The 10,722-nt window shown below is 32.1% G+C and overlaps 1 protein-coding gene across 1 annotated transcript in view; it reads left to right on the top strand.

Moving 5' to 3' along the window:
* Positions 1 to 210: 210 nt before the first annotated feature.
* LOC111718191 (uncharacterized) overlaps positions 211 to 10,722 on the top strand; it is a 13,461-nt gene continuing 2,949 nt past the window's right edge. Inside the window, exons 1-16 of the mRNA XM_023493718.1 lie at positions 211 to 436; positions 756 to 831; positions 1,299 to 1,375; positions 1,947 to 2,030; positions 2,497 to 2,586; positions 3,092 to 3,202; positions 3,474 to 3,559; positions 3,662 to 3,771; positions 4,210 to 4,256; positions 4,569 to 4,623; positions 4,791 to 4,837; positions 5,027 to 5,068; positions 5,521 to 5,673; positions 6,141 to 6,188; positions 6,687 to 6,762; positions 9,399 to 9,434. Coding sequence (XP_023349486.1) covers positions 392 to 436; positions 756 to 831; positions 1,299 to 1,375; positions 1,947 to 2,030; positions 2,497 to 2,586; positions 3,092 to 3,202; positions 3,474 to 3,559; positions 3,662 to 3,771; positions 4,210 to 4,256; positions 4,569 to 4,623; positions 4,791 to 4,837; positions 5,027 to 5,068; positions 5,521 to 5,673; positions 6,141 to 6,188; positions 6,687 to 6,762; positions 9,399 to 9,434 — 1,183 coding nt within the window. The 5' untranslated portion in view covers positions 211 to 391. The remainder of the gene's footprint in view (positions 437 to 755; positions 832 to 1,298; positions 1,376 to 1,946; positions 2,031 to 2,496; positions 2,587 to 3,091; positions 3,203 to 3,473; positions 3,560 to 3,661; positions 3,772 to 4,209; positions 4,257 to 4,568; positions 4,624 to 4,790; positions 4,838 to 5,026; positions 5,069 to 5,520; positions 5,674 to 6,140; positions 6,189 to 6,686; positions 6,763 to 9,398; positions 9,435 to 10,722) is intronic.

Consider the following 10,722-nt stretch of genomic DNA (forward strand, 5'->3'; position numbering starts at 1 on the left):
GTGTACAAGCAGATGAAGACTCTATACATATTTAATCTGATAAGAATTCTACTCCTCCACTCGATCAATGACTTGACATAGTTTCTGCAGCTTAAGTTTTAGCTCAAAAATAAGAATATGGTTGCAATCCTTGATGAGAAACCAGTAAAAGGGTACTTTGGAACAAACAACATTAAACAAACAATAATAAATAATAAACCCTTCAGACTGGCTGATCCTGAGCCGACATGAGCCGACATGTAAATTGTAAATTAATCCTCAACTTCAAGCCATACTCTTGTAACTAATTTTTATAAATATTTGTTAAGTATACCCGGAGGAGACCATATTAGTGTCGGCTGCTCACTGTAACCAGATCTGCAAGCTATCCCCTACCAGCCCACCTCTGGAGATGTGCTGCTGCAGAAAATTGGGTGAACCTGGAACTTGTAGAGACGTAAATCTTTTTCAACAATAAATATTTCAAATTTACTATGAAAACCTAGCTCATACAAAAAACATATGCACTGTGTTAATCACATCTTTTAAACTAAAGCTTAGTTTAAAAATGTTCTACGAAATAAAACTGTAAATGGGTTAGCAAAGTAAACTCAAATCCCAAAAGGTATTCAGTATTATTTACAGTTCAAATCTAGGAGCTCTTGCATTGTGAATGTCAAGATCAATACTCGACACTTCACCGAGATTATGAGTATTGTATGCATGATATTATTCATTATCACAAAAATTGTTTGTTCAAATATTAATTGTTATAGACAAGCTCTTACTGTGGACCAAACAAAGGAGAAAATGCAGAGCTGCGCCCGGCTCTAAAAGAAGATCTGCAAATTGGTAAGGAACATTAAAATTTAGCAATCTTAATAATGTAGCTATTAGTAATGTAGCTATTAGTAATGGTATGGAACAGAATGGTAGGGAACAGAATGGTAAGGAACAGAGTGGTACGGAACAGAATGGTACGGAACACAATGGTACGGAACACAATGGTAAGGAACACAATGGTATGGAACACAATGGTACGGAACACAATGGTATGGAACAGGATGGTACCAAAAAAGTAGAAACTCGCCCAGCCCTTATAGCTGGGCGTTGTTCCTGGGCACGATACTTCTTTCACGGGAATAAACAAAATGGAACAAAACAAATTTATTGTTTTTTAAGTAGGAACGCACCTAGCACTATAGCTGTGTGTACATTCAACCTTCATGGGCTACAGAGAATATCTTATTCCAAAGGGAGAAAAAATTGACAATTTGAACTACACTTTTGGCAGTGTTGATATCCATGAATTTTTATAGTTTGCGGAGAATTCTCCCTTGAACTAACTCCAGAAGAGTTCAGCCAGGAGGAAGAGGTTGTTCTTAAAATTGAGAAGGTAGATTTACAAATGACGGGGATTTAAAAAACCCCACTTTAGAGGAATATTTGTGGAGACAATAAATACTTTTTTTCTCTCTAAAGCTAAGGCAGAAACTGTTTCATTGAAGATGTCAAATCCTTTTTGGACCAGCAACAAATTAGAAAGGAGAAAATTAGAAGCATTATTTGTTAAAGAAAAATTTGAAACTGAATAAATTAGGTAGAACGATTTTTCAAGTTTTTCAAAATATATTGATATTGTTCTCAAATAACGCTTCACAAACTGATAACAATCATAAAGGAATTGAGTCCTTGCCGCAAATTATGATTTTCTAATCACTATATCTTTGGAACACAATGTCATAAACCTTTGACATTTCAAACTTATATTATTTGATCTAACAGAAGTCATAGTTTGAAATGTCAAAGGTCTACAACATGGGACTCCAAAGATAAAGGGATTAGAAAATCAGAGTGACAAAAAGCTAAATCTGAAAATTTTAAAAGAATTGTATATAAGAAAACTTCAGAACTGATGTAAGATTGATTTGAATTTAAATCTAAATTAAAAAATATTCTTTTCCTAGATAACCAACCATCCCCGCTATGATGAAAGTAAGGGTCCCATTGAAGGATTTGATATTTCTGTATATCATGTATCAAACCCACAGGTGAATGGTTTTATGCCACAAAATGTTGTAATTTATGCATGACTCATGAGTACAAGAATTCTCTAGCTTTTCCGAAAGACCAATACTTTTTGAGTTATTTAAAAAAAACTACAGGTGGGGTCAAATTGAACCCATCCTCCCAGCAGGAATAGGGTTAAATCTGAAAATTTTGCTCTCTGAAATTAAAGTAAACTCTAAAGTATTCAGTTTATTCCCTTTATTCATGAATTGATAGTCAATTGTTCAAGTTATTCCGAAAAACAGAGTTCAGTTAAAAAATGTATTAACTTTACTCCACCCTAGAATTAATGCCCTAATCAAACAGAGTTCAGAGTTGTTCTTTAATGTTAAAAAATGTATTAACTAGAATTTACTTTTACTAAAGGGTCAGAGGTGCGTGGGCCATTTTTTCAATGAGGTTCACTTAACATTAGGCTTACAGTCCTTTTAAACATTTAATCTGTAGGCTTTAGTACCTCAGTTGGATCCAAAAACCAGAAACATTGTGCCCGCATGCTTACCCGTACTTGACGATAATGAATATTATAATGAAAATGTAAGTACTTCTATTCTTGTATGTTAAATTTTGTTTCAATAATCCTAAACCAAAAATTAAAAATTTTCTTTTTTCCAAGAAATATAAAAACCAGGAACCGCCATATCTGATGCGTCAGATCTGTGTACTGCAGTGTGAGGAGATTAAAACATAGAATTCAGGGGCAAAGCATCATTTTTGAGGGAAAAGGGCCTAAGGGGTGGAATAAGAATATATTTCTATTGTATTTTCCATATTGACCAGAAAGCCAAAAAATCATAAGTATTTGCTCTAAATTGATATAATAACTTGTTTTTTGTTGGACTGTAAAATCACATCAGAGCTTTAATTCTTTCCCTTCAACTTCTGTGGGGGCACTTGGTTTGTTTACATTCCTCCCACAGAGTACAGTGCACAATGTTTGTGTATCTGAGTTGGGCGTTCCTGTATTTATTTCCTTGCTTTTTTCTAAGTTTCTCAGTCTCCATTTTGTATCTATTAAATATATTTTTATTTATTTCTTTAGGGGATTTTTGCTGCATGGGTTGACCCAGAGCCTACGTTCAAAACTGCTCTAACAAATCTGGCAAAATATATATTCGATAATATGCTTACGAAAGAAACATTATTGACAAAGGTAATTATTTTCTTTTCTGATGATTAGGATCTGAATCTGCATCCAGAAGATCCATTTTGTTTTAGCTTGCACTACTGAGAGGGAGATCCAAAACTTTAAATATCTAAGTGCTGTCTTCTAATTTAAATGAAAAGAATGACGGTTGTTTCAAAATGCTTCATTTATCTAAAAAATGTTGACCAATATGCAGGCCCTCAGTGAAATTGTTGAACAGTATGGATGGCTTTACAGTTTTGTGTTCCTAATCTCTAAGATAATTAATACCTTTCAGGTTCCATGTTCTGATCCTGGTTGGATGGCATCAGATACCTATTATCCTCATGCAACCACATGCTATAAAGATGATAAAGAAGAAAGGTACTCAGCCCTCTAGATTTTAAAGTCAATTACCTAAAATGAGTATCATTAACAAATTCTTATTCATAAATAGGTTTGGTCCTAAAATTATCCTTTTCTTAGTTGTCTTACGTTTGGAAACTCTGGTTCTCCGATAGTCCGGAGATTGAATAAAAGAGGAACAGAAGAATACCAAAGATTTTCTTGGGTGGGTACACTGTCTATGTCCAAAGGTAGGTTCAAAATAACAAATATATATATAAGTTTAAATATATCAACTAATAGGTGTGAAATAATTTTCAGCCATATTTTGTTAGTCCAGAGTCCAATTTTAATGAATTTGAGCCGCGTCTCAAATCCGCCAAAAACCCGGTTTCAATTAAGCACCGGCTTAAATCTTGAAACATTGAATAGTATTTTAAGTGGAAGCAGCCATATTTCAAATTTAAGCCATGGCTCAAATTCTTTAAATTCGACCTCTGTTTGTAAGAGATGTTATGCCTTTTAACGCCAGAAAAACAATTATATCATCCTCATAAATGATACCTTAAAAATAAATACAATACAATTTTACAAAGGTAACTGTTGTAAATAGGGTGTTGTGTACAATTGAAGTATTGTTTTAATTCACTTTCAAAAAACCAGTTGCTTGAAAAAGTAACTGTCCTTAGGATGTGACCAGACCACTGTGAGTCGAAGAGCAAGTGCCAGATATCCGGTAAAAAGTTTTATTGCATTTTTAAAATCTTAAAACTAGTTTTTTTAGTATTTTCAATTCCTTAAATGTACAGTGTCCGAATTTCATGAATTTGAGCTGTGTCTTATTCCGCCAAAAACCGGTTTCAATTGAGCACCGGCCTTAATTTTGAAACATTGAATGCATTTTTAAGTGAAACCAACCATATTTGAGCCGCCGCTCAAATTCTTTAAATTTGGCCTCAGTTGGACCTATTTTCAAATTAAAATTTTAAATGATATATCTAATATCCTAAAGTTAAGGGAAATATTTAAAACAATATTTTTTTTTCAGGGTATAGACATTGAATTTTTTAATCTGAAGTCAAGTAATCCGGGAGTTTTCACAGGAAACAAATTAAATCTATTTTTATGAATTTTTTTCAATGATCCTGCCTCATTTTGCGGGCCATGACAGTCATGTTTCAATCATTAGAAAGATGTTTGTCTGGTTGTATCTGAACAAAAAAATGTCTGAAAAATCTTGAAAAGAGCAAGGTTTGAATTATGTCTGTAGATGCTAGATGTTATCTTGACTGGGTTGCAGAACAGTATGGATATAAGGTGAATATACTTGAAATTTGATAATTCTAAGCTGAAAAATCATTACACCTTTAATCCTCTACATTACACTACTTTATATTGAGATCATATAATATGTAGATTTGAGTCCTCTCACTCAGTTTCTCAGCCAATTATAGCCTTAGATAGAATAATAAATAGCGGGATAAAATTAGTAAGAGAGTTTTTCAGGCCCCATATGGTTGGAAGAAGCCTAGATCCTGCTCTATACCAGTAAGTTAAACTTTTTGATAAAATTGAAAGGGATATATATTTTGGATAGTTTATATAAGGCCATTGGCTGGTTTCAAGGTTTATAACAGGTTTGATAAAATTGAAAGAGATATATATTTTGCATAGTTTATAAAAGGCCATTTGCTGGTTTCAAGGTTTATCTTTTTAGACAAAGGAATTGACTCTTTGCAACAAACTCTGATTTTCTAATCCCTATATCTTTGGATTCCAACGTCGTAAACCTTTGAAATTTCAAACTATGACTTTTTTAGATCAAAAAATATAAGTTTGAAATATCAAAGGTTTACGAAATTGGGTTCCAAAGATATTGGGATTAGAAAATCGGAGTTTGTGGCGAAGAGTCAATTCCTTATTAATTTCAACAGGTTTTTTATGAGTCTGAATTTTGAAAAAGAAAAAAATTTAGAAGCTTACCTTTTTTGTTTGTTCAGATTGGTGGCAAGAACGATAGAAATAAGACTGACTGTAAGAGTTTATCTGTAAAAAGTCAACAAGTTCGCCAATGCCAATTTGGAAAATTTGGTTCAACAGATTTTGAGTGTAAGCTTGAAGAATTTGAAGGATACTCCTACAATGTTTGGCGGGTAATTATTTATTTTTCTAATTTCTGGTGTTCTGCTTTTGTCTCTCCGTTCATAAGGGAATTCACAAAAGTAATGGTATATATATAGGGAGAATTATAGTTAGCTCTACAATAGAATCAATCTTTCTTGATTTCATCATTTTCAACAATGAATCCCAAATATATGAATACATAGCAAGAGTTTTTTATTATGTCGTATTACATATTTAAGATCAAATGCCGCGGAAAAATGAGTTTCATATTAATATAACAATTGCATTCATATTTCAGGGCTATTAATTTACCTTGAATTAAAAATAAAAAGTAGTTTCTTTAGAATTATCAAAAAACTTATGATGGTCTACGTATTCATATATCTAGGATTCACTGTACACAATTCCAAAAGGTTGGGGAATTTTCGCCGCACCCTTACATATTTTTGGGGACACCCTATCCTACACTGAAACTTCAATGTTTTATTTTTTACAGTGCAATGATACAAAGAATGAACCGGCAATCTGCGCCAACAATTGCAGGGTAAATATAACTTTAAATATTTCTAATATATTCCCGATTTTCGAACGCGTCTAAGCTGTATACTGAGAGCCTTTTGTCACAGGAAAGTCACAGGAAAAAAATTTTCTGGAAAAAAAACCTGGCAATAACTACTTTGGTAATAAAAAGTCTCAATTTCTAAAGTCCTAGGACAAAATGTTACTGGAAATAAAGTTCCGAGTTTTAGATTCCCGGGACTTTTTTTCAAGACAGTGCAGTGCAACCCTATAAACCTTAATGCGATGATGGAATTTTCCCTGTTCTTTTTGTCAAATGGTTAAAAATTCAATTGGGCTTAGGAAAACATCCATATCTTCCACATTATTGATCATGTTGTAGAACTCTAAGGTGGATTGTTCTAGAATCAGGCTGCAGTACGTACAGTACTGCAGTCAGTATGCAGATCTTATAAGGGTACTGTTGTGAACCATACATATCCCTCTTAAAATGTATAGTCACTTGAAATTACTTTGTGTGTAGGGTGTTGATCCCAAAGCAGTGATAGCTGGAGGAATTGCTGTAATAGCAGCTACAAGTGCTTCAGGATCTGTACTTGGTAGGTTTTCTGAAGTACTATTTACTGAGGTCAAACTTAATTGTGAGTAGTTGTTGAACTACATGACACAGTTAAACAATGTATTTTGATAATTCAGAATTTTATCCTTTCTGTAGCCTGTACTGGGAAAGTAGTTAAAATGACGCACTGTGTCAAAAAAACGGAAACAATTAATTAATGCTTGGCTGCTTGCAAAATTTTTACCAGAGATAAGATTTTGAAAGCTTAAATCCGAGTAAAACCCAAACTCGGGCTTAGAAAGAACCCAAGTCAGGATTGGTTCTGATTCGACCAATGATAGACTGTTTAGCAAGCTTTCTCTCTGTAGCAGACAGAATGCCGTCAGATCAACTGTGTACATTTCGAAAATTCAAACTTAATGTAGATACATTGTTTTATATATTTAATAAAATTTGACACCACAAATAATTCCCGAAATTTAAATGTACAAATATATTTTACGAAATTTATGATCATCAGCGGCTGAAGCCTCGAGCCTTAAAGAGAAAAAAACCCAAGATGGTTGATTTTTACTAAACTCAAGGCCATCCAAAACCCAGGTCTTGAATTGAGCTTTACTTGGGTCTGAGCAGACGAAAAGACCGGGTTTTTGTCAGGTTTAAACTTCTAAAATCTCATCTCAGAAATAACATGTTTTGGGTTAAGAAATCAGCATGCATGGTGTTCATTATTCAGCATGCATGAGGGATGCATCGCATGTAAAAATAGATGTGTGGCAACCTTCTGTTTTGCCATCAAGCAATCCGTTTATTGGGTAAAATTTTAGCTGTGTGCAATCTGTTCGGCATGCTAGATGCATGCTGTCAAATTTTTTGAAAAATATCCACCGAACTATAGACTTATATTTTCTGGTTCACTGCAACGATTTTAAGGTCAACGTTGAGGTTTATACAATTGGGTATGCATGATGCATGCTGGCCAATCAAATTGTTCAAAAATATTCTGAAAGATGCATATTGCACAATGCCCATTTGGATTAATAAAATAATAAGATTTAGCTTCTTTAATTCTGGCTGGCATTTTAGATGCATGCTGACCGAAAAGAACTGAAATGCTTAATGAATTCTTATTGAACTATGTGTTTGATTCAAATATGCAAATTTACAGTGCAAACCCCAAACCAGTGTTTTTTAGACTGATAAACCTATAACTTTCGTGTTATAATTCACCAGAATGCATTCTGATTAGCATGCAGAATGACAAATAACAAGACCAAGTTAAATTTTATTTACCAAAATGTTAGTTATTCATATGACATTTGAGAGATAATCTAAATACCTAAATCTAATTTGTAATTTGAGAAATATGCATTAAATGTTCATTTTTTGCAATATTTAAATAGTTAAGCTAAAAAAGCGGCAACTTTTGGCAACTGTTTTCAACTTTATCAATTTATCTATTTCAAATTTTTTTTATGAAACAAATTATTTGATACATGTATTTAATGCAGAANCATAGTGCATACCCCGCCCCCCCAGGATGGTTAATATGCAGTTTCGAGATGACTTTTGGCAACTGTAATTTTTCATAAAGTTTCTACATTCAAAGAGTTGTAATTTGCCCCTCAGTTTGCCACAGTCATTACTTTCTTAGTTTCTAAGTTAAAAAATATTTGAAAAAAAATTTCAACATAAGTTTAAAAATGTTTTCCAAAATTAAAAGTTAATGTTCTTTTGATATTTTTGTCTCGTCAAACTTTTGTTTAGCTGATGTGTAATGAAGACAAGAAGGAAAAACAACATTACAACTTTTTCCTTATTTTTTCAACCTTAAGAAGAAGTTGTGAACATTTCAGCTAGCAATTTCATTAAAAAAAAAAAAATCATGAACCACTTCCCCTTTACATGCAAAATAAAAATCAGATTTATTTCCCCAAGACATCACGTTCAAGTTTAAGTAATTATGTAATTTAAGTTTAGGTAATTAAATGCAGTGAATTTTTTTTTTAAATTCATTTTTTCCTTTTTTTTAAACACTTTGAGCCATAGTGTGGTGGTGGGTGGATAGTTCGGCAACTAATCTCCAGTTATTAAAATCTGGTCCTTGTAAAAACATAATGGAAACCAGAGTCTAAAACTAAAGAACGAAAAGTTTTGACTTAAATTTTAAGTTCGTGGTTAAATGCCACTTCTGACTTAATTTAAACCTGAACTTTAACCTTGATTTTATTAAATTTCACGTTTTAGATTAATTAATGTTTGCACGTAAACCCAAAATAAGGTTGTAACTGGAATTATGTTTTGTTTTCCGTCACGTAAATAAATTAAAATTTAAAAAACAGCTGATAGCCAAATACCGATACTTACGTAATAATTCTCCGTAAATCCTTTTCTCTTATTGGTTCAGATTTTTCCTGGGAAATTCAAATTTAAAATTGAGAAAGTTTAATATTTAAGTAGTTATTCATTATTTTACAGAACTTTTAACCTCGAACTTAAAATTCGCACATTCTTTAGTTATAGACTCAGTTCCTTTAAGCTTGAAATAGAGCATAAGAAGAGTGGATGAACTTAGTCACTGCAACTAGTTTTACTAGTAAAAGCTATCTATATACTTTTAATAGATAGATATCTACTTATTTATAGATGAATTTTAACAAAATCTATATGATTCAGGCCCAGTTCTGGGAGCTGGGGGAATAGGGATTGCAGGTATTTCAATTTCTTATAATTTAAATATTACAATAAAAGTATCTTTAATATACTTTTAATAATAATGATTTAGTAATAGTATCAAAAATATATATTTTCATACCTTTTAATAATGATTATTCTAATTAATTATTGATAACTAGAAATTCAAGGCGCTTCGCGCCCTTCTTTCTAGCCTTAGAGGGCGCTTCGCGCCCATCTTCTAAATTAATTGTAAACATGTTCTCTTTGTGTACATCGTAAAACTAAACAAAAATAATTCGCGGATTTTTACAAAAAATTTCGCGGATTTTCAAAATTTTAAAAAATTTAATGACGATCGAATTTTGATAGAGACAAATATTTGAAATTTTGATNCTAATTTTCTTTTTAATCTTCTCTTTGGATATCCCTGCTGCAGGTTCTTGCCGATTAAAATTCTTCCATTGATTGTGATTGAAATTTCCCTTCTTCTGATTGGTTGTTAAAATTAATTATGTACGCCATTTTATCATAATCCTATCTTGCATAATTGTTAACATTGTATTTGTTAATCCATCTATGAATTAGTTTTGATGTAAAAAAAAATTAAAAAGATGATGATTATTTTATTTTACACACAAAAAAGATGGGTTTTTGAAGCCAATGTAGAAATATTTAGTCTGTTATCTTTTATCCATTTTTTCTTATTCACTATCAATATGTACACAATTTTAATAAGTTATAAAGATATATTCATCTAAGTAATCAAAATCTTTTCCATTTTGGGTAATCCTAGATTTGGTCAATTCTTGCCTGGGGCGTTATCCAATCCAAGTATATTTATTATAATGTATATATATGTTGTAAACAAGGCTTCCAGAGGTCAAATTTAAAGAATTTGAACCGCATTTTGACGCAGTTCAAACATGAGATGCGGTTCAAACTTGAGACGCGGTTCAAACATGAGACGTGGTTCAGACATGAAACGTGATTCAAACATGAGACACAGTTCAAACATAAGACGGGGTTCAACTTAAAATTTAAATCAGTTCTTCAAGATTTGATCCAGTGCGCAATTTGAACCGGTGATTTGCGGATCAGCGACGTGGTTAAAAATTATTAAATTCGGTCTGAGGCCTTTTTATTGTAGTAATCTTAGATATTTATTCTCGTATTTATAAAAATGGGATTGTGACAATTCTAAATGAAAACTTTTTGTTATATCTTTTTTCCTAAATTGTAATATAAAACTTTTTCTCACAATTATTATATCTGTTATTATATCTGTTATTATACCTGTTATTATATCTGTTATTATATCTGTTAT

This window comes from Eurytemora carolleeae, unplaced genomic scaffold (assembly GCF_000591075.1).
Source record: "Eurytemora carolleeae unplaced genomic scaffold, Eaff_2.0 scaffold470, whole genome shotgun sequence".
In the NCBI taxonomy this organism is placed as follows: domain Eukaryota; kingdom Metazoa; phylum Arthropoda; class Copepoda; order Calanoida; family Temoridae; genus Eurytemora; species Eurytemora carolleeae.